Raw genomic sequence first — 27071 nt, forward strand, 5'->3', positions numbered from 1 at the left:
TTTACAAAAAATTGAGCGCTCTGACTTCAGGGGGAATCATTCAAAAAAATTATGACTCTCCCTCCAATTTTGTGAACCCCTCCATCCAGCCATCTATTGAGGCTCGCTTCCTTAAGCTTAAGCTACCTTCTACCAGAGCCAACCCTTTCGCTAGTTTTTTTGAGAGCAATTCGGATCGCATTATCTCGAATGCGGCAAAACAATCGCGTCATAATTGCAAACCCAAGAAAAAAAGATAATAATTATATAAATATGGGAGAGTTTGTTTTGCATTGCAAAAAATAGCTGGACACTATACATCTGGATAAAAAAGACGATTCGATCGCTCTGAAAAAATAAGCAAATGAATAAGAAAACAGTGCAAGATGTCACAAGAAACCATATACCCAAAAAGAACAGGAAGAATCGATTACGTCTGCACGTGACACAGAGCGAAAATACCTCGACTTTCCAAAAATATGTGAAAACATAAATCTGGAGACTGAAGTAAGAAAATCTTAACGCGAATTTGAACGTGAAAGTTTCAGACGCAAAAAAAAGTGGCTATAGTCACCAAAAAAAGAGCAATGCTGCTCACAAAAAGATCAGTTTGAAATGTGGGGAATAATAAGAAAAAGGGCAGCTGAAAACAGGCTACTGTAGGCCTAATGCTGTTCCGCTGCGATTACGCAGAAACCACAATTAATTATTATTATTATTAAACCGTTATGTCAACTATTACCGGTAATAGCTTCATATCAGAAGCACTGCTATCAGACGTCGAACATCAAGCGGTAGCGGAACATTCTTAACCTCATTAATGTCGACCAAATATAAGATTTCTCAAAATGTCATGAAATGTTGTCAAACTGAAAGTCGCCCAAACAAAACTGATCAAATAATAATTGTGCAGATGATGTATCAAAACTTTTGACTGCATGTTTTTAGACGCAAGTAAAAAATGTTGTGCAGTGCAATAAAAATCTCGATGATCACCGAAGGAACGCATTTGATCTGTTCGAGAGATGAGAGAAAGATAAATAGATGTGTTATACCTTGGGCACTGTCTTAATATGAGTCTCTTCATAGTTAGTGGCTGCCCAGAAGTTCTGAAACGCACGCGCTACTAACACTATTACTACACTACAATAGAATGATAGTCACATGTGAGTAGTGACAACGGATTTGTTCACTTTGGTGCTATTAGTTTTACCAGAAAACCTTCAGCGAAATTTTCGACAAAATTTAAGAAGTTTAGAGGAATGTGGGGGGGGGGGGTACATATTCAGAGCATAATTTGCGAAGTCAGACAGTTTCTGGATTTCAAAAGTTATTAAAGTTTCTTTGAGCCACTATTTATTACAATAAAAGGTATCCATACTTTTGCCATAACAGCTATATTTGAAATAATTTTAAAAAATCAATAAGAAATTACAATTTTTTCCTTCTACGCATAAATTTACTTGAGGCAACTAATTAAAATGCTTTGAAAGGTATCCACAAGTTTTCAATCTCAACCGACCTGCCAGATCCTCATGACACAGGTGTGCGCCATAAGCACACAGTAGGGGTACATTTTGGAACGACACCCCACCACATGTGCCAGCATCAAGTGGCCTCTCATAAGAAGTTCCAGCTGGTTGATCCCGTTCACATTCTCCACTGTCATTGATAGGTTGATTAGGTTGGTACCGATCTCTGCTTTGCGCAGAATTGGGATGAACTGACCAGCATCAAAAGAGTCGGCTTCATCGTCCTCTTCGTCATCCGATACGAGCTCCTCAAGTTTGTCCTCAACTGAAAAAGTGCGCGATAAAATACGCGTTCTTCTAATTTGTCTTGTTTAATTTCCTTGCTGTTTTTAAATGTGGAAAGCTAAAATGTGATATGACGAGAATCTGGACCCATAAAAAGAAACTGAAGCAAGGAGGCACGCTGGTAAGCGATGGCACATAATGTTTCGATCCCCTGATCCACAATATTGACTCAATTGTCTACCAATTAAAGTAGATATACTGCCTGTAAAAAAGTAGTTCATAACTTGTTGTTTAAATTTTGATAGAGTCGCTTAAAAAAAGACAGACGTCTGTACAAAAACGGGCTTATACAAAAGGGATAAATTTCATAATTTTACCAGAATGAACACTCCAAAAAAACAACAGACAAGAATCCAACTGCAATGCACCATCTGTAGTAGAACAAAAACAATTTTATCAAGTGAAGAGCAAATTTTAAATAAAAAAATCGATAATTAACAAGTGGCCGCTGTTTAATTTAGATTTGATTTGAAAATCTGAAATTAGAGTTATAAGTGAGCGCAGACCTAATAAAAAGATTTACGAATCACCATAAATCTAAATTAAGAATGGAAAATCAGATCAAAGTCAAATAGAGGTTACCAACGCAGTATAATAAAAAAGTTAGTCATGATTGCAGTTAGTCGTGTCTACCGCTGGAACTTAGTAAACGATTGTTCTAGCCATTTGCTTATCAATTCATCTAAATGCACACATGCAAAAAGAAAAAAAAAACTGAACAAAACCCCAATTTAATTGACAAATTTTGATACTAGTTTGAAAGACCAAGCACACTCTCAGTCAGATTGCAACGACTAATGACCCAAAAGACAAGCTCAGTGGATTGAGTATGAAGCAGCAGGGACATCTTGCTAATGTGGTTAATTCATGATTCAACAAAATAATAATGAAGGGCAAACAAATTTCTTCTAAAACTGTCAAGTTTGGAACAACATTTAAAAACTATCCGCAGTCAAATAGACACAATAAGAAGTTTCAATTACTCAATTATTGCTCTTCAGGAAAAAAATTAGACTCATCGGAACAAATTTATCAAAAAAACTAATAAGTCCAATAGTACCCACCCAAATTTCACAGAAAACAAAATGATTGAAAAACCAAATACAGGCAAAACTCAAAAACTGTCCTCTTTTTTTGAAAAAAATGGTTCCGCTTTTATAATTATTAGTAGCTATCAATAAATACATTAAATTCAGATATGCCTCCAACAGGACTTATTAAGAATTCGATAAATGATATTGAAGGTGAGGCAACAAAAACGGTCAGATTTCACAACTCAATTCTTTTCTGAAAAAATTACTGTCCCTGTCATAAAAACTAATAACCGTGAACACCAGCCATTTTTGATCTTCCTTCTCTCAACTACTGCAATCAACGAGATCTTTCATTACTCAGACTGTAACAAACCTACAGAATAAAAAACATCTAAACTTGAAAATCAGATTTTTTCACTTAAACAAATAGCTTCAAAATAATCAGTAGAACAGAATGTTGTAAAGAATTGTAGAGATTCATTTGAAATGGCTAGTGATTTTAAAGAGATGTTTCAGAAATGAGTTTAAGTAACAATAAAATTCAAGAGCAATAAAATTCAAGAGCAAAAATTACAAAACTTTTTTGACAAGACGTAATGTGGAAGTCAACAAAATCATTAGTTACCCACAGACCAATTCAAACATCAGTATCTTGTTGGCATTATGACCAAAATATTGCATTTGCTACTCTCAGTATATCATGTTTTGTATATTAGACTTTGGTTAGTTCTTGAAAAGGACAGACGTATACAAAAAAAAAGCTTAATACCAGCGAGAATAGTTTTTCATTATTTCAGTAGGATGAACACACGAACAAAGGGACAGACTATCATTAAACCAAATCTTAATCAATTTTACCATTTGTAAACAGTTAATTATATAAAAAGAGCAAAAAAATGATGTACAGAAAACAACACATATCCTGTTTTCAAACTAAAATTCAAACTGTAAACTCTCCCAGGTAAACAATTCATTATTATTCAACTCGCTCGACCACTCACTATTTTTGCTACAAATGGATATTAAAACTCAACTTAGATTTAAAAGTCAGTGCAGATTTTAAAAAAACAAAGACTCATTATTCGAAAATGAGGATGCAAATTCAAAATAAGGCCACTAGCTACAAGATATATTATAATCAGCTAAGTCATGAGTTAGGTACATCAGGATTGCCCCTGAAGCCTGCAACCGCAGGTTCCAAAAATTATTCATCAAATCATATATACACAGATAAGACAAAACAAAAGACAGAAAAAAAACCGTAATAAAACGCAAGTTTCATCAAAATTTTGGTGTTTAAATATGAAAAACACAACTCAATTTCAGGGGAAAAAAAATTTTAAATGAGGCACAAAACAGAGATTAAGCAAACACCTTTGAGTATGAAGCAGCTAAATCCTCCTGTTAATGAGAACATATAACAAAATGACAAAACATTGTTGAGGTACAATTTTTCTCACTAATCTGTTATTATTTTTCAAAGGTCTAAAACAACTCGCTGCCAAACAGACATAATAAAAAAATTAATTGAACCTCCAGACAAAATACGTTGATCATGTAAGCAATCAATATAAATGATAAGTCCAATGGTAAACAACCAAATTTATCCGGAAAAAAACAAAGTGAGTGAAAAAACCAGAAACACAAATACTCTACCAATTTTTACAAAAGGAAAGGGAGACAAATATATGTTCAGCCAACAATTTTTAAAAAAGTTTCAAATATAGCTCTTTATTGACTCATGAGGACTTTAATAATTGGGTTTGAAAGGCACGACAACAAAAATATCAAAAAGAAGTGTCAGTACCAAAAAGTCGTTTATATTTTTGAAAATATATCGTTTTCAGTCAGAAAAAACCATTGCCCTAGAACGCAAGCCAATATAATTCCTATATTCCACTACTAAAATCAATGATTCGAGTTATTACTCAGACTGTGGCAAAACTGCTGAATAAACGTTTTAAAAACTAAAAAAAATGCCAAAATTTTATCAAAACGGATAGTTTCAAAGTAATCAATGCCATGAAGTTTAAACTGAGACATTTCAGCAATGCTACTCAGTAAAAAAACAACATCAAGACAAAAATTGCTCAAAAATCAGGAGAAAAAAAAACAAAACAGAAGTCAATTAGCCGAAAAAAGAAAAAATGGCTAAAAAACCGGAAATCCAGATCTACAACCAGATCTGTTCTATAAAAAAAAACCACAATGAGACAAAAGATAGCCGCAACATCAGGACTAGCAGAATTCGTAAAATTTGAAAACGGTAATATAATTGAGCAGAAATTAACAAAAAAATTTCTAAAAATGGCCCAAAAGTGAACAAAATCAGTGTGAAAAGTGAAGGTTCACAAAAATTTTAAACCACGATAATTCCTCGAAGAAATGAAAACTTTGAAAACGACTTTAATTTTAAACTGTAGACTTGACGTGCTTTCTAAGTATACCACACGCAACTCTACAAAAAATATATCGACGGGCCCAAATTGGCTGAACAAAAAACTCTGAACTGAACAAAACGAACAAGTTGAGCGTAAAGTTCCTCCCCCAACAATTGGGGTCGGAAAAAAAATCAATGGCTCTTATAGATTGTGAAGTTGTACAGCTTGTGTTAGAATAACTACATTTAAAACAAAATTTAGTGTATAATTTAAAACAAAAAATGAAAGGAGGCTAGGAACTGCTATCGGGGCTTTAAGAAGAACGTCACTGCGCTTGTTTTGATGAGGATGTCTTAATAGCCTAGCAATGGTAATGAAATAGTACATGCTCGTCATTGGGGAATAGAAGTACTACTGCACTGCAAAAAGTGAATAGCTACAAATTCTGAAACTCTTTACCTTTGCTCGCATTTGGGTCCTGGTCTTTAATTGCCTGAAGTTGGCTTTGATCACCCGACTGGGAATTGACATCTGATCTAGTGCTCTTCGCTCCTCCAACAGTGCTCTTTTTGCTTGCCTTCTTCGAAGCCACTCGCCCTAAGAATCAATATGAGTTTTGACAGCCGTCGAAAAATTCAAAAATAAACCGCAGAGAAATATAAATCCTAACCCAACATAAAAAATGACAAATTGCTTTAAAATAAGAGGGAGAAAAATTGTCATGACCAGGTTTTAGGGTATTGCATTTTCAACGATTGAAAAATGATAGATATTTCGCGATAAAAGAATTAAGCGGCGCACTTTGGATTTGACCGTTTGCAGAGAATTGGAGTGCAAGCAATTGGTTTCAACTGTTTAAACACCTCGTAATTAGAGCGGTGTAAGGAAAAAAACTCGAGCAAAAAATCCTGAAGTGCCAAGTTAATCAGACAAATGGGTCACTTTCATATGTGAAGGATCCAGAACTAATACACCGCAAAATTCTCCGCTGAAACATATTCTACTGGAAAAACAAGTAACTACTACCGTTGGACTATCAGTGCAAAAGCTTTCAATTCAAAATCACATAAAAATTTTTGCAAACTGAAAACTTAATCTCTCTCAATCGAGAGTTTACCTTCTGAAATCTGTTCCAGCAAATCGAACACAATGCGTAAAACTGGGTACTGACTTATCAGAGATAAAACTTAACCAAGGTGCTACTTGAGGAACAGTGCTAGGACCTCAAAACTTTTCTGTTATACGTCAACGATTTTTCTGAAACATTTGAGGGCCAAAATTGTTCCGGGCCGATTTTTCTGAAACATTTGAGGACATTGTTCCGTTTGCGAATAACACTAATAATCTATGCAAAATTGATAGTAATTAAAATATTCCGTTGAAAATTGAATATATATATATATATATATATATATATATTAGAAAAAACAGACAAATAGCTGACAGAGAATCAAATTAAATTAAACGCCGATAAAACAGAGTTACAATTCTTCAAAAATGATTCTCATGTACATCCAGAGTTTTCCGTTGAAGGTGAAGTTATTAAACCAGCTCATGCTTGTCATAATCTAGGAGTAAAAATCCATTCAAATCAAACCTTTGAAAACCAGCTAAACTCAGTTTCAAGTCACTTGCTATTCGTTCTTTGTGTCTTGTAATTTGTCTTTTCGTTCTTTGTCTCCTGAAACCAAGTTCATTTAAAACGAGGAATTGAGCTTTTCGAATCAAATGTACTCTCTCGTCTTTGTTTCAGCGGAATATTCCTCCAAACTCCTGCAGCAAAAACGTAAGCTGCATAAACAAGTAAATCAACTGGGGAATTCAGGTTTTTAATTTTCGATATTTGATCTCTCCACTGATCTGCTCATTAACGCTCGTATCTTGCAAGCCGAGTTGTTTATCTCGATAGTTCGCAAAATGAAACATCAAACATAACAGACAGTGGGGAACATCCGAAAAACCGAAACATGTTTACTAGTCACCTAAAAGCTGGACAGAACAAGAGAACAAATCAAACTAATACTAAAATATGGAAACGAAGTGGAGTTACAAGCCTTCAATCCGGAAACGCTTTCGAAAATGGAAAAAATTCCCCCTTCAGGTTGAACTTCAAACACTAAAACTTGTTGAAGAAGTAATTTAACCGAATTTTTGCATGATTAGCACACGAAATTACCAGTTAGCAGACAAAAAAGAGCGTTCAAAGCCCATTTTTTTCTATGAGAACGAACAGCCACAATTTCAAGATTATTATAATAAAAACGATACTGATACTGTGATTACTTTTTTAAAATTATTTGAAAGCATGTGGATCTTTAATCCGAGGGTTATAGACAGGATAATTTACATGTTTACTTCATATATATATATATATATATATATATATATATATATATACCGGAAACTGCGACATTTCTAAATTGGAAATTTGTGGAGTGAATTGAGTTGAGTTGTTCCATTTACCTGCTGTCATCGCACAAGCTTTTGAAGTCAATAGAGCAAAAAAAACTTTCTTTTCCTGAGATCCTTGACACTGTCTTGAATCTCTTGCCTACTTATTGTTTTTAATAATTTTACAAAAAAAATAATAATAACAGTAAATGACAATAATAACAATAATACTAACAACAAAAAATAATATTAATGACAATAGTACAAATAATAATAATAACATTAATAATAATCATAATAATAATAATAATAATAATAATAATAATGATAATAACAATAATAATAATAATAATAATAAAAATAATAATAATAATAAGGAAGCTGAGCAAAATGCGTTACCAGCAAAAATAATTTCTCATAATTTGTTAGAAAACTCATAATTTGTTAGAAAAAAATGTTGTACCATTTTAAAGATCACTTACTCCGCAGTTAAACAAAACTAAAAATGCTTTCGTTTTTCGTCTAATAAAACAAATCATTGTCCCATAATTTTCCGAAATAGCAAAATGAAAACAAAAATTCAAAAAAATGAATAATTATGGAGTTATAGTAGCGAAAAACCATTAGGTATCAACTGAAAGCATTACATAGTTTCTTTAATAGCTTCTTAGATTGCAAATAAGACCGTTGAATGTATAGAGTCAATTATAAGACTCAAAAACTAAAAAAAAAAGTGCTGGCAAAACTCAAACTCAAGACTCACTGAAAATTTACGTAAACTTTTTTTTGGAGCCAGAAAAACTATGAGCTTCACTCAGAAAAGCCACTATTTATGCATTTGGTCTCAATTTATCAAAATGTGGTCTCTCATTATCTTAAACTCCCCTCCAAATGAAAACCGATTTATCTGTAATTGAGACGAAGAAAATTGCAAAAAACACAAAACGGACTGAGTCAAAAGACAATCCAAATTATTTTTGCAAAAACCAACGGCGAGACCACAACTGGACTTGCTATCATTGCGAGGCTGTTTAAAAAGGTCATTGTTCTAAATAATCTCACAATAACGTTTTGGCGAATAAAAATTCCTAATATATCGAAGAAATAAATTATGCATTTTTAATAAAAACCGATACAAATTAGCAAAAGGCCGCAACCAGAACAATTTTTATAGGAACCAGAACTTAAAAAAAGTCCGTATCTTTGTGAACGATGATTGTCTCGACAATTTTCATGTCTGCACTACCGGTAAATTTTGATACAGGGGGCTAAAGAAGCATATTTGGTGCCATTTTTTATGAAAAATAAAAAATATGCAAATTTTCAAAAAAAAAAATTAGACGACTTTAGCTATAAAGGTTGGTTCAAACAATTCAGGAACTGTCTTCTATCTTTATGCTTTAAACTAATGAGACTATCGGTAAAACAACGAAAGTGAGCCTAATATTCCCAAAGCTTTAAACCTCCGTTACTGCTCGTAAGAAGCAAAAAAAAATAATTTGATATTCTACGCTTGACAAGCTTTCTAATGATACCACTCACAACTCTGTACGATCAATGTATCGATCGGCGAAAATTGACTACACAAAAAGAAACCAGTTGAGCATAAAGTTCCTCCCCCACTAAAGTGGGTCGGAACAATAATTATAATAATAATTATTATTCTTATTATTACTATTATTATTATTTTTTATTAATACTGCAATTATTATTATTATTACTCTTATTTTAATACTACTACGAATATTAATAGTACTATTATATATTTTTTATTACTTAGATATGCAAAAAATATCACAAGTGCCAATATTACTACAAGGATCTTCTATCCATCAGGAGGTTATCAAACACCGAGGCGAAGTTGATGAGTTCAGCAATTACGCTAATGCGATAACATCCAGTCTAAAAAGGGAGGAAATTTGTAATCTAATCACAGTCCAATCGTTAGTCCACCGTTTTAGATTTTTCAAGTAGCAAGAGGGCATCAACAATTTAATCAAGCGATAAGAAATATGACAGTTTGTTTTTGAATCTATTCTGTTTCAACCCCCAGTGTTTTTTATGACCCCTATCTCCAATTTATGAGTTGTTATATAGCACCGTAAAATGTGAAAAATAGCAATTGCCCAAAACCTGATGGGCAAAACAAAATACTCGCGTTTTTTGGATATTTAGGAGAATGTTAAACCTTCTTTTTGTCTACTTCCTCTCTGCCAATCAGTTTAACGCGGACAAGCAATGTAAAAAATTTAATCGAATGTTTGCCATACTTGCATTCTTCTCTACACTAGATTAATATTATTAGAAATGTCAAAAACTGTCGAATTTGTCAGACATGTGGAAGAAACGTACCGAAAAAGACTTAGCTTGAAAGAGAGTAAGCGTAATGAACGTTTCACAAGATTGAACTAAGTTACATTGACCGATCCACCACTCTATTCAACTACGATCAAACTATGTATTCTTTCGCCTGAAAGTGCGCAAAATTTTTTATTTCAAAATCCGCTGCAGAAAATCTCCCAGAAAGAGAGACTTATTACTTTTTTCCAAGTGGAGACAGAGACATACATAGATGTAAAGGTTAGCTAAAAATAGCGCTAAAACTGCACATCAAACACGCAACATTCTTAAGCAAATGTACAATAATTAGCAGTTCAAGCGAAGCCATTAGAATTACATCTAAAAGAAAGCTAGCAGAGTAACAGTACTATTCATACCCTGCCTGCGTGGCGCAGCAACTGCAAAGAAAATTAAAACATTTTTGATCAAAAACACCATATAATCCCAGAATAAATTCCAAAACTAGATCTAAACTTTCCCTCAATAATTAGCCAATAGCAAAAGTGTTGATAGCAAAAGTTAAGTTCTGGATTGTAAACATCAGAACTACAGAATCCTTGAGTAAACAGTTGTAAGTACCTGTTTTGATTCTAGGCAATTCGAACTTCATGTTGAGAAGGATGTTGATGGCCCAGTCAAACACGTCAATAGAGTCCTGGAGAGGATATTCATTCACATACAACCACTCTCCAAACTCAAACAGATAGTCGACTTTCTGCCAGTCATGCGTCGCACTCTACATAAAACAACGAACAAGTTACAACAAAAATCAACAATACAAAAATCGCCTGACCTAGAAAACGTCATACAAAACAACCTACCTACAGGAATAAAGCTAAAAAAAATTGTTAATTTTTTAGTTAATGAGGAACGCTTTCTTATAGAAAGAATACGGCTCGTGCGGGTCTGTGCGTAGCACAGACTGTTCCAACGTAGCTCCTAAATTTGCAAAATTTCTTTTCCATGTAAGGGATGAAATTCTTGAACCAATTTCTTCAGACCAGTTTCAGTACTTTTACGTTAATTCAAGAAATTCAGCTGAGGACTTTAAAACAAATTATAAAAAAAACTTTCAACAATTTTGATTGACTAACAATACTGATCAACTAAATGATGGGATACTTTATAAAGCTTATTAGAGAATCAACAGAAATGAGAATAAGATACAGTTGAGAAATACTTCAACATAAACTCTTTTCTCAAAGGTTTGTTACAAAATCCTGCAGTTTTATATTTCAGGCATCTTTTAATCGATGGTTAGTTATAAAATGATTTAGGAAAATCAAAAAACTAAGAAGCAAATGTTATTTGTGTTAATAACAGCACAGCGAAATAAAAAAAATATTAAAAGAAAGAATATTTACTTCTCCTTAAAAAATCATTGTTTATTAATTTCAGCTATCCCATGCTGGTAAAAAGCTAAACATAATGCCGTTTTTCTCTTGTTCTCAACAAATTAATCCCTGTTCTAAACATACATTTCCCCCTCTTTTTCAGAAGGGTAATCTATTTTCTCAAGAGTAATCAGATTGACTGAATTAGATTTTTTACCTGCTGCACAGACACATTTCAAATCGGATATATGGGGAAAAACTTTTTCATCAGTTTTCTTTTTCATTCTAAAACCAGCTAATTGTGCTTGGTTTCAATCAAACCTACGTCGAATTCAATCAGAACATGTAGTAAACGTAAGGAAACAATAGAAAAATATGAAGTTGAAATTTTGTCCAACCATTTGTTTAGGCTTTCTTGTCCTTTATTCTAATTCTGCTCTTTTTCACGCCAATTACCTGACATTTGCGCAATCTCTACTATGACAGCAAAGTCATTTTTACAAGTTTCTCTTAAGAATCAGAAAATCAATAAAAGATAAGTGGAGATTGAGGTAAGTTTTTCATTTTTTTTCTCTAGAGAGATTATGCTTTCTGTAGTTATGATTACAAGATCGCAGTTGATCAGTTGTGCTCAGTTATAATCACATCAAAATGTACACCAAATAGGGAAAGTAATCTCAGGGTTTACTTTCGAAAAGTCAAAACAATTGAAAAAAAGTTACCATTTTTAAAAACAAAACCCTTTCAAAAAACATTTTGCTTTCAGTTTTCCTTACTTCAGCTGAAAAATGACATTTAATTCTGTAATGCTTCATTTGAATCGAACTGCTTATCCACTACAGGACATAATGTTTACATTTAATATAAGAATCCTGAGAAATCAACAAACTATGAAAAGACCATGAGTGTCACTAAAACTAACAAGACAACATTTAATATAAGAATCCTGAGAAATCAACAAACTATGAAAAGACCATGAGTGTCACTAAAACTAACAAGACAACTCATCAAAAAAAATCTCATCAAAAAAAAGTTATCAAAAAAAGTTATCAACTCATCAAAAAAAGTTATAATCAAATCAAAATGTACACCAAATAGGGAAAGTAATCTCAGGGTTTACTTTCGAAAAGTCAAAACAATTGAAAAAAAGTTACCATTTTTAAAAACAAAACCCTTTCAAAAACATTTTGCTTTCAGTTTTCCTTACTTCAGCTGAAAAATGACATTTAATTCTGTAATGCTTCATTTGAATCGAACTGCTTATCCACTACAAGACATAATGTTTACATTTAATATAAGAATCCTGAGAAATCAACAAACTATGAAAAGACCATGAGTGTCACTAAAACTAACAAGACAACTCATCAAAAAAAATAAAGATGAAGACAAAAACTTTCAGTCTTTTATCAGTTTTATTGCACTGAAGACCTAGGAAACTATGAAAAAACTTCCAAATTAACTTTGAAGACTAGAGAGAAGATAAGTGACGGATGTAGTTGAACTGTTGTCCATTTTGATTTTTTATATCGTTTATCAGCTTATTTTTTATAACCAATTTATTCAGTGCTAAATATTCAAGCTCTTCTCCCATATTGGTCTTCTTTTTTTCAACTTGAAGTATAGCTTCAGAATTTTTCAAAATAAAAATCAAATTAAGCTTTCACGAGCCACCATATGATGTTTCCTTTTCTCTCTCCAATAAGTAAACAAAGATTTTGGATAAAGATTTGGCTGAAGAAAGGCTTGCATCCTCCAGTATATGTTACCCAATTAGGTAGTAGGCAATCAGGCCGACTATAAGCGAAGCCCATATTACCCAGTCTGACAAAATGCGACATGATCCAACCAGTTTGACTTCATTCAACAAAAAGTATTAAGACGAACAAAAAATTTCCTTACAGCACATTTGCAGAAAATACAAAAACGGACCTAAAAAATCCCTAAGAGATACGTAAGCGAATTGCTCTCAAATGACTGGCAAGCGTTTGGCTTTGCCAGTAGCTAGGTGAGGCTAAAAGAAACCAGCTGAAGCTTTATTGATGGGTTTGGTGGAGCGGAGTATGGGCGTCTCAAGGTGTTAAGGCTAACGGGGTTACGGTTGGAATGAGGTGGAGAGTAAGGGGTGGAGTGGGGGTTATCAGACGAAAAGTCAGTAGTACTAAAAATGGCACTAGGAAAGACCAGCAGGACCGATATAAATGCTACAAACTTCGTTTGGGGGCAATTAATCAACAAAAGTAGGGTTGACATGAAGTTGGAAACTAAAATTGAGAAACGAAAAGATTATTCCAATCTTAAAGTTTACTATTGTGGCATGCTTATCGTCACTTAAAGCTCATAAATTACAATGCCAACCGCAATCGCCCCACCGCTATTAAAAAATGAGAATAAAGTTTTGATGACAAACTTTTAGCTGCGCGCTAGATTATCGGTTCAATTTGATATTTCCTAAGTAAAGGCAAGCAAAAGTACCGTGAGTGCTTCAATAGAGTTCTGAAATGAAGTGAGCTGTTCCAGTTCCTTCTTTGAACTGAGAGCCACTCGTCTCCACATGTAGGCCACGTAATCCTCACTCTCGTCCTGAAGGAAAACAAAACACATCAACCATTTCACGAATTGGTACTTCTGAAATTATTCTTTTAGACAGAATTTATAGTCAGTATAGTTATGACAAATGAACAAAACTTTCATGATTACGCGTTTTCAGACATAAGTTAGGACCATTTTGTTTGTATATTGAGCAAATTTTTAGACACAAGTAAATTCAGTATTTAACTACAAGGGTTAAACATACTTAAGGAAAACATTTTAAAAAACCTTTATCTTTTATAAATCAAACACATATCAATTTAAATTAATTCTCTGCTGTTACTTTTCTGCCTCTGTACGTTAGTAATAAAAACAATGAGATTTGCCGTTTCTGATTATCGTGACTAACTTTGAATTTGGCGATGTCAGCAGATACGTTCTGTCCTAGTTTAGCCTTGACCATAACTCTGTGTTTGAAGACGAGCAGTCTGTGCTTGGTGCGTGGGAGGATGTTGACTGCCTCGTCCATGGCTGCGAGGCCTCCCTCGAAATCTTTCTGAAAACAACACACGAAATGAAATACAAATCCATACGAAGTAACTAGAGTTATAAGCGTGAGTAAATTATATGGAGGAGAGCAAGGTTTCCTAGCTGACAAGTGTCGATATTAAGTGAATTCATCAGAAAAAATCCAACATCTATTTGTAAAACTTGGTTGGTTATTGCAATGAAGCGGCCACATAATACCCTGCCATTCCATGAGCAATTGTCAGGAACACTTTATTTTAATCTTATATAATTTTATTTTTAAATTATTTAAGAAATAATTTTAAACAACCTTAAATATTACCGTCAATTTATAAAAAATTGAGTACAAAACATTCCAACAAGGCGTTAGTACAATTTTATCTTAAGAACGTAATCACTTTACAAAAAAACCGCAGAAAGCTGGCAGTAATTCATTATTGCCTGCAATGTAACTGTCAAAAATTTTTTGACAAAAAAGCTTTGATAGGATTTTGAAAAAGCAACAGTACTGTGTCAAAAATAAAAATAGCCGGCAGATTGCCGGAAAATAGCCGCGATAGACCCTTGTGGCCAACTATGAATTGAAACAGCTAAGGAAATAAGATTCAGATTGACCAGACTCTAATACTCAAGAATTAGGGCATATAAGTTTGACACTACTTAGATGTGCATTGATTTTCAACTAATATATGTTCATGAAATTTAAAGCTCCATAAGTGAGTTGAAATAGTCAACTCCAAGAAGTCAGGGTAAGACAAAACAAAAATTTGTTAGACGATAAAAAAAATTAGGAGCACAACAAAAGCCGCATGGAATTGGTGACGCGGCTATTAATGACAAAACAAAGACATATATATAAGTCCGAAGTGAAGACAACTGAAAACCATTCTTAATTTGAGACATCCCATTTTCTGGTAACTATTACTAGACCCATATCAATTATACCAAAAAATTACAATTTAAACATCAATGTGGTGAGGCTACATGACACTAAACACAAGAATTTTTTCAAGGTCATTAATCATTGAAGAAAACGATTCTTGATGTTATCTTTTCTTTAGTCCAATTCATTTATTGAACTAGGAGTGTTGGCTGTTACTGCACTGTTGATAAGTAATTATGTCTTTTTCGGGCGCTTAACTGCTTTGGTGTCAAAATTATTTTGAATGTTGTTATGTATAAATGTTGGAATTGTGAAATTCAAAGGTTTGGTCATCGTATGTGGTCATGAGATCTTGTTTGAATTGTTAAGGTTTTTGTCAGATCACGCCCGCAAAGAAACACTCGCTAACCTGGGTAGGATATGGTTCTACCTTTTATAAAAACGTTTGCTCAAAAACAGTCTTTTCGCACAAACGTGTCAGCAGGTGTCAGTGTTAATCGGAAAGTGTTCGCGTATGTTTCAAGAAATGAGAAGGATTTAATAAAATACCCTTTCGTTTGAATTAGGATGAGAGTGTTCTAGCTGAACTAGAACGTGCTATAATCTAAGAAGGATCAGGCTTTGGCAACTATGTATAAATATGTTCGACTATTTCCTTCCAAGGCCTATGCGTTGGTTCAAAAGAGAACCCGTAGTGTCATCCACTCAGGCCTCTGTTAATCTTATTAGCTAATGTGGGAACTCTAGCCTCATGGACTAGAAAAACTTTATGAAACAGAATGCATCAGAATGTCCGGAGTGCAATGAACGATGCATAGGAAAGTATATCGAACTGTACCGTACTTAGAAAGCCTGACAGCACATAAATTTGAACTGCAAATGGTGTCAGAAGGAAAAGTCTATAACACCTTAAATTCAGCTAACTGTTGGGGCTTCTAAGTTTTAAGGTATTTAAAAATTTGCCACAGCTGTGATTTAAACAACGACCCGTCAATTCAATTTTTGTTTGAGTAGAAGCAATAACGTTTTTAAGATACTCTACTGCCTATAGGATTTTAGGACGTCCAAAAACCTACTGACTTCAGCATATGCGGGGAAAGCTGTCAATTACTGCTCAAAAACTTTTGCTTGTTTTATGAAAGAGCATATCTACGATACGAGAGAAGTTATAGCGCATGATTGAAGCTAGAAACTACATCTCAAATCAAAATTTTATTAAAATGTACACATCGCCATAAATTTTCTTCTCAGATTTAAAGTAAACATTGTTCTTTTAATTATCTTAAAAGTAAGCTCAATTATCTGTCTCTTTAAGCAAGTCTGTCTAATATGCTGTGTGGAACTCAAAAAACAACTTTTCAAAAAAAAGAAAAATTCTTTGTTAAGAAGATATTTCTACAGCAGAGAAGGCCCTCATCAATAGAAAAAATGGCTAGTTTATTTCATATTTTGATTGAGCCATTATAAACGCAGCTAACTACAACCAGCGTTGACTTAATTTTGCCCCCAGATTGACAAACATACACTCATCATAGAAAAGCCATCCAAGAAAGGAATCGATGAATGCCGAGTAAACTACCGTAGGTAGCATACATAAAGCCAGACACAAAAACGAGTCTGCCAGTAAGAAAAAACTTAACTTTTCAAATGAGCTGATCCATACTACTCTCCGCTAGAAGCTATATGCACACCAATTTTTAAGCAGCATTATTTAGCTTTTTAAAACGCACTATTCAAGAAAGGCAAGCATAGTACTCATTCAAACTGCGGATGTTCATACCCCATGCCTAGATTTTCACCGTTTTTGATGGACTGCTAGATATCATAACTAGATCATTAATTGTATCTTGGGTACTATGGCATGAACAGATGCAAGAGTATGGCTTAGGCCTTAAGTATGATCTAAGTTGAGTCAACCTGGGCAGCTAAAGTTTGCATAGAGCGCCACAATCTTTGAAACATTATGAAGACAAAAAATATGACCCAAATGCTCAAGCACCATCTGCCAAAAATAAATCAGATCTTTTTTATTTATGATCTAACGATTATCAATAGAATAACGTGTATACGAGATATAAATTTTCTAAACTACAATATTATACAATTCCGGATTCTATGATGGTGGGGTAAATATACACTCTCGGAATTTATTAACTTAGAGGCAAAGCTTGTACCTCTTTTTCGATTTTCTCAATATGACAAGAGGGTTTTATAGAAACTATCGTAACTATTTTTTAATTCTTGCGTACCTTGTCAATGTAAGACAGAAACAGGACACCATACATGGCAGCCCTCAGAGTCAGATCCTCCGAAGGGTCCCCAATCTTCTGAGTGTCCGAGGGCTGCATCAGGGTAGCCAGAATATTAGCCTGGGTGCTCACTGCTGCTCCACCGGGAGGCACAGCCGGAGCTCGACCAGGATCCGACCTGGCTTCCGATTTTCCAGCCGCAGTCGGAGGTGGCTGAGATCGAGTGGTGTCCAGGTTGTTGTCTTCTGCTTGCTCTTCATTCGATTTACTCGCTTCCTATAAAAAATATTAAACACTGTATTAGGATCTCTTTAAACTTCTCGGTAAAAAAGCACCTTATTGATTTTTCGGGGAAACTCAATAGATTGCAGAAATTCCTCGATGCAAGAACATTTTCTTTTGTTTAATTGATGATGAAAATAAACAGTTAAAGATGATTGAAAGAAAGAAAGCACTAGATCGTTTTGCTCGCAGTAAAAAAGCTCTGATCTCATCAATCAAGATTCGGGCCAAATTTTAGTTTAAACTTCGGCAAAAAAAATGAAGTTAAAAATCTCGACAATATCTTTGCAGTGTAAAATTATCAACGATGCAACAGCCAACGAACGTGCTGCAAATTTGATAGCAATTCAGTTATTCGCATTTCCATTTTCGCATCGTTTCAGATAGATTCATTTTTTTGTTCAAAGTCACACGTTATCATCACTGAAGGAGGTGACAGTCAATAAATAAATAATTTGCTATTTTCTGTTACACGTTTTCAAAGCATCAAAGCATGGATAGATTACAAGGCAACTGAAAACATAAATAATGAAACTCTACTTTGGCCCAATTGTCTTTCTTACTTCTAGATAAACAAACAAAGCAAACCAAGAAATTTATTCAATTTTAAACACACGCGAAGCTTTGAAAAGCTAAGCAAGAGCACAAAAGCATTAACACGCCACGCTAATTAACTATAAATCCCTGTTTAAATGAGTTCGTATAATATATTTGATTGAAATCACAACCACGCGTAATTCACACCTATTATTAAATAGTACTTAAATTTAATTAAATTATTTGTAAATCTAGCAAAGTTTCACGTGGTAAAAAAGTTTATTCGTGAAACTTTTTAAAGAGTATCAAGCGAGAAGTATTATAAAAATGCGAGAAGCAGCAAAACGGCAGGTTAGAACAGGCAAAGCTTTTCTTCATTATCGTTAAATTTTTGTATACCCACATTTTCCTCCTCCTCCTGTATTAAAAACAGTCCCTTTAAACCCATATTGAACTGCAAACTTTCGATAACAGAGATAGACGAAATGCGCGCCGCAGTGCAATGGCTAGATATGAAATAATTATAGTTTTCACAGGTTAGGCGGCGCAAATACCGCAAATATTATCTGATATCGAACGTTGAATAGCTATACTCCTTAGAAAAGCCATGACCTGTGGAAAAAAACTTTAGCCTATAAAAATAAAAGCTAACTATACGTTTTACATGGTCGTTATATCATGCATTATTCATTCAGTGCATTGAATACCAACGTAATACGTCCTATCTATTGAGTTCTTTTTGGAAAATGACTTGTCATGTCTCGATGGAGAAACAAAATCACGTTAGGAAGTCACTTCTGACTTTTCGTAACATTTTCTGTGCTTCAGAGATAAACTTCATATTTCATCTTGCGGGGAAGTTCACTCTTTTCTCACATTTCGTATTTGGGGAAACGTGAAATCTGCAGTTATTCAGACTTTGAAAAACGCTCAAACTGTTTTGAACAGTTAAAAGCTAGTTTGATTTCAACTGGCAAAAGGGCTATTAAATTGAGGACGGTTCTTCTAAAAGACATTGATTCGCTGTTTCAAATGTTTATTACATTCAAAAGTAGAATTAGAAGTTTGGAAAATAGACTCACAAACAAATTCAACAAATAGCTAAGTTGTAATTTAGTTGCATAGATATCTAATTTGGGATCTTTTCAACAATTGCCCCCCCTTTGGTACCTAGTAGAGAATCGCCACCCCTTTTGTGCTATACTTTACCACAATATTAGTTGGCCTACAGTTTAGATAGCCGAATGTCAGTTTAAGCGCAATTGCAGACCACTGTTCATGGCCATGCCTCTCATGCGCTGTGGGATTTAATCCGGAAATCGCGGGTCGGTTATCGCGGCGAAGCCGCGACGCGCGCGAAGCGCGCCCACCGACCCGCCAGTCGGAAATTCTTTTCGCTTTGTATTCCAATTCGGCTAATTGCCCTAGCATGGCGCATTTTATTCTATCCAGTTTAACACAGTATGAGCATACAAGGAAAGTTATTAGTCGTCTCTGATTGGTTAATAAATCGCTCGCTTAAATTCTATTCAAGAATAGCCCCCCCCCCCCCTTTTGCAAAAGGGGGGGCAATTGTTGAAAAGATCCCTAATTTGGAGTGGGACTAGTGAAAATGTTATCAAGAATAATAATTAAATCTGATTTTTCGTTAATTATACATAAATTAGGATATATTATCACTACAATTACAAATTTTGCTTAGTGATTGAGTATGCTTAGCCAGCTAGAGTACGCGATACTTTCTCAACATAAAACTCTTACAATGGTTAATATTTTAACTTAAAATTATAAGCTGGTTGTGTTTGAAGCAGCGTTATGCGTCTTGAGGTGATGGAGTTCACAACGCTTTGCGAGTTCATCAAATCGAAGGAGAACGCGGTTCTGTTTCTACAACATCATGGAATCATGCACAAGGAAAGGTTCTGTCGCTTTTGTGGAGGACCCATGAAACTCAGTTTGGCAGTCCGCGAAGACCGCTGGCGATGTCGAACTAAGAAATGCTCCAGGCAAATTCAAATTAAAACTGGATCAATGCTGGAAGGTGAGTGAAAAGCAAACTTGATTTCAATAGGGAAAAGGGTGTTAAATTGACGAGGTTCTTCAAAAAAGACGCTCATTCGCTGAAAAAGCCTGGCTTAGATTCGGCTTGTCAGACTCGGCTCAGCGCAAACCTGTGTATTCTGCGGTGGTTATAACATGGTCTGGGCGACCTCAAGAGCGCAGGATAGAGGTCTGATCAGAGGCCGATTAATTCGAGCGCACTTGAGTCTGATCTATAGCCTGGGGCATCAGCTTGGGAATGGAAAAGATTCCGTTTGGTAGTCAGATATCGGTTTTGGGTGCGGTGCTTCAATTGCAGCTATATGGGTCTGACTCGTTGGGGTGGTAACAGAAAGGATACATGTTTGCTAAGTTCACGATCACAAACTCGGCTCCCTTCGATTACAGTTGTAACTCACAGCCTTGAATAGTTGTAAATTCGGACACCAGCTTATAATGTGGGAAATGGCTCGTGCTTGTACCGCCTGTGCGATCAATGGTAGAAAGGGCGTATAGTCATTTATAGAGGCCATTATTAACAAGCATCGTTGGTGTAGTGGTAGCATAGCAGCCTTCCAAGCTGTTGACATGGGTTCGATTCCCGTACGATGCACACTTTTTGGCCTTAATGAATCGTGACTTAAACTTAATTCCTATTTTATAAACTTCGTACAGGAAATGAGTATTCTCCATGAACTTTCCATAATAATGCGACCACGCACAGCACCCTGCGTGCCCGTAACAATGGAAATTCCAAAACTGAACAATTTAAAATCCTTGTCAAGTCAGCTGCAAATCGACTTTCGTATAACATGAAAGTAATCGGATCTTTTCCGTTTGTGCCTCGAGATTAGTGGGTGCATATTATTTGCACCCCCCAGACGCACGTGCCATATGCCATGTTTTTACATAATGATTTACTGTGTAATGACACGTGCTTTGTAATTGGGGGGCGCAGAACGTACGGGGGGGGGGGGGGGGCACAAACGGAAAAGATCCAAGTAATCAACATAATGAGATATGTTTAAGGTTCTAAACTGTCGTACGAGCAATTCATCCTCTTCATCTACTCGTGGTCCAAAGGGAACACCACTGACCCAGACACCATGTTCCAGGAACTAGGCTTTGCTATCGCCACCAAGGAGGCTGCCTACTGGAACAACCAGCTGCGCGAAGTATGCGCACAGTACTTCCAGGTAAATTCACCTGACTCTCAAGGGATCTTTTCTGCTTGCGCCCCCCAGACTTATATAGCCGTTAAATTTGCACCCCCCAAAATCTAAGTTTTCGCGAATTGTGAGAGCGATATTTGCATTTCATTGAAACAAGAGTGTCTAGGTAGATTGAAGACACTTTTAGAATAGTTTCCTTAAGAAGTTTTAAAAAATCAAGCCCTTAATTATTGTAGCCGATAATACCAAAAATGATCTAATACAGAAATTTTTATTGATGCTTACGTTATATGCAACAAATTTTGGTTGAATACGTAATACTTTCAAACCGTAGCTATGCAAACCCTAGCTATGCAAACCTTAGCTGTGCTTGAGAGGGCGCTAGCAGAAAAGATGCCTCTCAAGTGAAATTCTTAAAACATCACTCCCCTCCATCTTCATGAGACTGGCGCTCAAAGCCACCCATGAGATCACTATGAATACTTCACCAATCATGCAAAAATTCCACATCAGCCAGATGTATGGAGGCCCACAAGATTCTAGAACCGAGTTGGGGCTGCGCGGTAACTCTCAAGGAACTTAGACCCCCACTTTGCTTCTTGTTTGAACGAAGTTTGAAGCAATTATTATAAACATGTTGGTCTTTTTTGAGAATATTTGCTTGACCGTTTTGACGGTTCGAATGGCTTTTACAATCTTGACTTTTCGTTTTGCGTGATCTAAATTTCTCTGTCATTCACAACTGCCAGCACTTAAATTAAGTGGCGCAACTTGATTACTAGAAGTCAAATGAAAACTGCGCCAATTTATTTGCCATTTAAAGTTTGCTAGCAGGTCCGTAAAAGCAAGCTCAATAAATTTTAATTGAAAATGTTCACAGACCTTTGGAAGAACATATGTGTGCATCCCTATTTTAATTTCAATGATGCATTTACCAAAAACTGATTTATTTACTAATTTGTATTAATTGAAAAATTCACAACAAAAATAAAAAAAGTGAGCACAATGCCATGGACAAAAATTTTAAGCAAAACCGCTAAATGGGTACATAAATAGAAGTTTAATGTGTTCTGCTCAAATGACAATGAAACAGCCGTCAAACATCCGAAGAAATACCCTCGAAAGGAATAAGGGTCTAATTGCAAAGTGCCTTGACGGTAAGCTTCTCAAGCAGCTGATAGCAATGTCAGAACCTCATGTAAACAACTATTAAATTTTGAAAAAAAGTGCAATTTTTACCTCATTTTTAAAAGTAAGAAGCTGTTTCGAGTGCTTAAAAATCTGTAGGATAGCATGAGAAACCAAAGGCAAACAAGTATATCAAAAATCCGGATCCTTCAAGCAAAAATTGTTTGTAAAAATTTGTTGGAAAGCAATTAAACGAGAAATTATTTGGTCGTGAGCGATAAATCTTATATCTCCCTAAGCCAACAAAAACTAGTTCATAAAAGCCAAAACCTCATATGGTTGCCAAACATCTTGTTGACGAAAAAAGGCCAAGTAAAGGCCAATAATAGCTCAGCTCAGCTATCACTATCACAGCTATTAATAAAGAGAAGGGAAGCGAAAATAAAAATCCGCGCTTTCTCAAAAATCGTTTTGCATCAGGACTTTCATTGGACACTGAACTCACTTTGTATCTATTCCTAATTATGACCTTTTTGTTGTCAATTTTCTTACATCCCTGTTTTTTTTCTGCGCATACACCTTTTATCATCCACATTTTTCGGTCATTCACTCTTCGCATTTCGGTCAATAGCTCCTAAATCTGCATTTTTTGGACATTGACCTTTTAAGAGAGCACCTTTTTCTGTAATTGATCTCATGCGATCTGTCATCTTAACCACCCTTCTTGAGAGCTCTTAAACATGCTCTTCATAGTCTCAGACAAGCTTTTTCGCCTTTCGTTAAATATGGTGCCTAAGCTGTCTTGCATTTATTATGTAGGATTAGTGTTTTAATTGCTCTCAAACGAAGTTTTTTGACGTAGAACTTTGTTCTGTGTTTTTCATGCGATTCTTGTCTTCTCTAATTTTCCTAGAGACCTTTTTGTCTGACACTTTTGGAGTTTTTGTCATCAAAAGTCGGATGAAAAGGTAAAGCCCGTAGGGTGAGCAGCTGTCTTAGAGCCTGATGCGTTAAAGTATGACCCCCTTTTCCCCCACCCCAATCACTCCCCCGTCCACTCTCCTCCAACTGGCAATTTGTACACCCTCTCGTCCAGCCCTCCCAACTCTACCCCCTGTCCCTTGACCCCCCCCCCCCACACACACACACACACACTCATCCCCCTAAAGCTAGCAACACTAAGCCCCAGCTGGATAATAGTGAAGCGAACCTCTGGCTGGTCTTCTGAGAGCAATTGGCCCGAAATTAGTCGGTTATGTTACTGGTAAACAATAAACTCTAATGGCGTCATTACAAGCCCCCTTAGGGATTGGATTTACTCCTCTCCCACCGCAAGAAGCAGGCTGCAATAGATTTCAGCTCCATGTGTTCGTCCGAGAGCAATTGTTCTGATGTTAGTCGGTTATAATTTTTTCTCTCCAGTCACTGTAAGTTCCGGAAGTCACTGTAAGCTCCGGTGTGGTAAAATATATGCGAACATTCTGTAAAGAAACCTTAGACGCCTAATGGCAAGCTTCTTGGAAGATTTGGAAGCAAACTTTCGACCTAAAACATTTATCATTGGCTCAGTTACATAAAAGCCCACTCAAGAAGACTTGGATATTCAAGTGCGGAGATTCAATTGCATTTTCCTTTCTTTTTTAATGTATCATAGTTAAACATTCTTCATATGTCTCAACAAACAGCAAAATTGGGGTCTAAACAAATTAGAATATAAATTTCGGAATCCTCTGACAGTTACATCACAATATAACCAATGACAAAATACCAAATGCCGTCATAGCCAACTAATTCCCTTTGATCTTTTTGTTCAACAATCCAATTACAAATTAGCAGTCGCTATTACAAGCATGTTTTATCACACGTAAGCGGATAATTTAATCCTCTGTCCGGTTGTGATAGTTTCATATCAAGTTCACGGACCGCTGATTGCTGATCGTGTCGGCAGGGACAATTGTGTTGCAATATCTGACTCAATTGGCTGAAGGTTACAGGCAATTATCATATTGTTTACTGAATTTTGCTCTGTTCTGGCTGTTTTTTTCATTTTGCCCACAATTTGTTTCGCTTCAACGTGCCCGGGAATAATTTAATGATTGTGCTCATTTTTTGTGGATAATAAATGCTCGTTGGCGGCAATAGCAGTCATGATGCATTTGTGTAAGTTCCATTTTGTACACTTCCAATGAGTAGTCGTTTTTGTTTCTAATTTCTTATGGAAAATGATCAAAGTCAATCTATCTCGCTGGGACGTACCCCAAGTAATTGAACTCATTCTATGCGTATATTTTTTACACAAGTTTGCTCCGAATGATGCCCCAAGAAGGTTTAATTAACACATTTCAGTATGTGGTTTTATCGTCGTGTTTAAATTAAGTACAATGGATTACCTTATATCTTGTTAATTGTTGACTGGTACCTAAAGGATAGCATGATTATGTTTAAACTAAATGCTTTTGGTTACTTAATACCGTAGAAATTTTTTTACGGGTACCTAATTGTTCAGATTATAGTAATTAATGGATACTTAGGGTAATTTGGCATTGGGTAAAAAGGCAGGTTGGGTAAAATGGCATTGGGTAAAATGATATTGGGTAAAATGTCCTGACACCGGACAAAATATAGGGTATTTTTTCATATTCGGTATATTGGCATTGCTGTCATACTTTTGCTGTCCGGAAAAACTAGGAGGTTAAATCGGCATATTCTAGTTGAGCCTGTAGATTTTCGAATGTTTCTTTTGTCAAAATTTAATTCATGCTTAAGAAATATGTACGAAATTTCATACTAAAAATGTACAACATTTTAACCAGCACTTCAATTGATTGTAAGTTGTTTGTCATATCTCATTTCGCTGGTGATTTGAGAGATAGATAGCTGCTGAAACACGCTTTAAGTCAACAAATAATTTACGCCAAAAAGGAAATTTTTACCCACTATTTTCCGGCAATTTTCTGCCACTGACAATTTTCGCCATAATTAAAAATGGCTGTTGTAAGAAAATTTAGCCCGTTCTAATTTGGCTCTCTCACACCTTAGTAGGGAAAATCACACTAAACGCACATTTGCCGTTTTTCACAGAGTAACTGAGTTTTGGAAAGCAGCGTCAGAGACTGTGGAGGGGTACATGACATGCGCTAGTATCAAATCAAGAACCGTTTGTTGAATTGTGCAGCATTTTCGGGTCTTTCCATTAAGGCCTCCCACAAAATTATTGCCCCTATTATGGTATATTTATAATTATACGTCTAGTGAATATAATTGCGTAATGAGAAGTGAATATCAAATACAGCCAGCCGTCTTTGGTACTTTGGCACAAAACGAGCCATCATCCATTTCAGTCTTTGTTCCCACTTTTGTGTTCATATGCCTCGCAGGCAACAAACATAAGAGCATCTTTCGTATTTCCAAATTTCATTTTTCAGCAGAAACTATTTGAAAAAAGCAGATATAGAACAAAAAAGTACCAAATAAAAGTTAAGCTGACCATCATTGCGTTTTGAGGTAAAATTTTTACAGTGTCTTTGCGGTCATGGCAATTTTCGGAAAACAAAAAATGAGAGTGCTTAAAAAATGATGAGGAGGATGTTTTGAACCTGCACAGGTGAATCAAGACGCAGTGGACGACAAGGCGGCCGCCTTGGACTGGGCAAAAGCAAAGCCAAAAAAGTTGAAAAAATTGAAGCAGAATGACCCCAAGATCCGACTGGATCTGCACTTCTCTGAGTTCCTGTGGCGTCGAACCCACAAGGACAAAGACCTATTCATGCAAATATTACACGACATGGCAGAGTTCAATCCTCTCCGATCGTAATGAGCAGGACAAATAACGCTCAGAACGCCGATGTAAGATAAAGCCAAATTTAAACTTTCAGCACCTTAATGAGATTCTATTTCAGGTCAAGCTATATGTCCAAATGCCAATAATGAAAATCTAACGTAATGTGCCATGATTTTACCCGTTTCTGAAAATTCGCGATTTTTCACTCAATAAGAGGTCACTAATTGTTCATCCAAGGAATCTTAATGGCTAGTGCCACCTCTTAACTATTTGAACTATTTATTATCGCAAAAGCGCATCAGTTTGTTCATATAAGATTTTAACTTGACTCGTAATTACATCGGCTCAATGACATTCTCAGATTAAACGGACACTATATGTAAATTTATGACACACTCCTGGAAAGAATGAGACGACACACTGATTTGATTTCATGCTGATTCTTCTCAAAACTCAGACTTTCTTCTGGTGCTAATTTAAGTACTTCTTTTTCACGAACTACTTTTGATTACCCATTTAACTGAAAAATTGATGAAATCTTTATATGAACTGAATTTTTTTTACACAAGGGCACAAATAGACCTGAAGCTGTTTCTTGGTATTATCCAAGTCTAGTCTTTTCAAAAGACTTTCGCCCATCTGAAAAGCATTTGGTTATTGCGCCAG

The 27071-nt window shown here is 35.4% G+C and overlaps 2 protein-coding genes and 1 non-coding gene across 17 annotated transcripts in view; 2 read left to right on the forward strand and 1 right to left on the reverse strand.

The window, feature by feature from the left end:
• LOC142342119 (cilia- and flagella-associated protein 46-like) overlaps positions 1-27071 on the reverse strand; it is a 754419-nt gene that overhangs the window by 203218 nt on the left and 524130 nt on the right. For 8 of the 12 annotated variants that reach the window (XM_075393392.1, XM_075393340.1, XM_075393346.1 and 5 more), the window contains 8 exons: positions 26988-27044; positions 17466-17741; positions 14215-14361; positions 13749-13856; positions 10522-10678; positions 10320-10340; positions 5671-5808; positions 1502-1776 (listed from right to left, as the gene is read on the reverse strand). In XM_075393392.1, coding sequence (XP_075249507.1) covers positions 1502-1776; positions 5671-5808; positions 10320-10340; positions 10522-10678; positions 13749-13856; positions 14215-14361; positions 17466-17741; positions 26988-27044 — 1179 coding nt within the window. Of the gene's footprint in view, positions 1-1501; positions 1777-5670; positions 5809-10319; positions 10341-10521; positions 10679-13748; positions 13857-14214; positions 14362-17465; positions 17742-18687; positions 18703-26987; positions 27045-27071 lie in introns of all 12 variants that reach the window. The other 4 variants (XM_075393360.1, XM_075393374.1, XM_075393332.1 and 1 more) reach the window with 4 other exon arrangements.
• LOC142342208 (uncharacterized) lies at positions 18299-26940 on the forward strand. 4 transcript variants are annotated; one of them, XM_075393458.1, is made up of 6 exons: positions 18299-18635; positions 19113-19309; positions 20093-20325; positions 21354-21520; positions 26229-26470; positions 26767-26940. In XM_075393458.1, the coding sequence occupies exons 3-5, from the start codon at positions 20100-20102 to the stop codon at positions 26436-26438; spliced, it is 603 nt and encodes a 200-aa protein (XP_075249573.1). In that variant the 5' UTR covers positions 18299-18635; positions 19113-19309; positions 20093-20099; the 3' UTR covers positions 26439-26470; positions 26767-26940. The 4 variants fall into 4 exon arrangements, with proteins under 4 accessions (XP_075249573.1, XP_075249581.1, XP_075249589.1 ...); XM_075393466.1 differs by lacking the exon at positions 19113-19309; XM_075393474.1 differs by lacking the exon at positions 18299-18635 and having other exon boundaries at positions 19016-19309; positions 20096-20325.
• Trnag-ucc (transfer RNA glycine (anticodon UCC)) lies at positions 20867-20937 on the forward strand. Its single transcript has one exon. It is a non-coding gene; the product is annotated as a tRNA-Gly (tRNA).

Source organism: Convolutriloba macropyga, chromosome 1 (assembly GCF_964194025.1).
Source record: "Convolutriloba macropyga chromosome 1, txConMacr16.3, whole genome shotgun sequence".
NCBI lineage: Eukaryota > Metazoa > Xenacoelomorpha > Acoela > Convolutidae > Convolutriloba > Convolutriloba macropyga.

Coding starts and splice junctions, on each gene's coding strand:
- LOC142342208 (XM_075393458.1), top strand. CDS start 20,100: ATGCGTCTTGAGGTGATGGAGTTCACAACGCTTTGCGAGTTCATCAAA. Junction 20,326..21,353: donor AACTGGATCAATGCTGGAAG/GTGAGTGAAAAG, acceptor GATATGTTTAAG/GTTCTAAACTGTCGTACGAG. Junction 21,521..26,228: donor TATGCGCACAGTACTTCCAG/GTAAATTCACCT, acceptor GAACCTGCACAG/GTGAATCAAGACGCAGTGGA.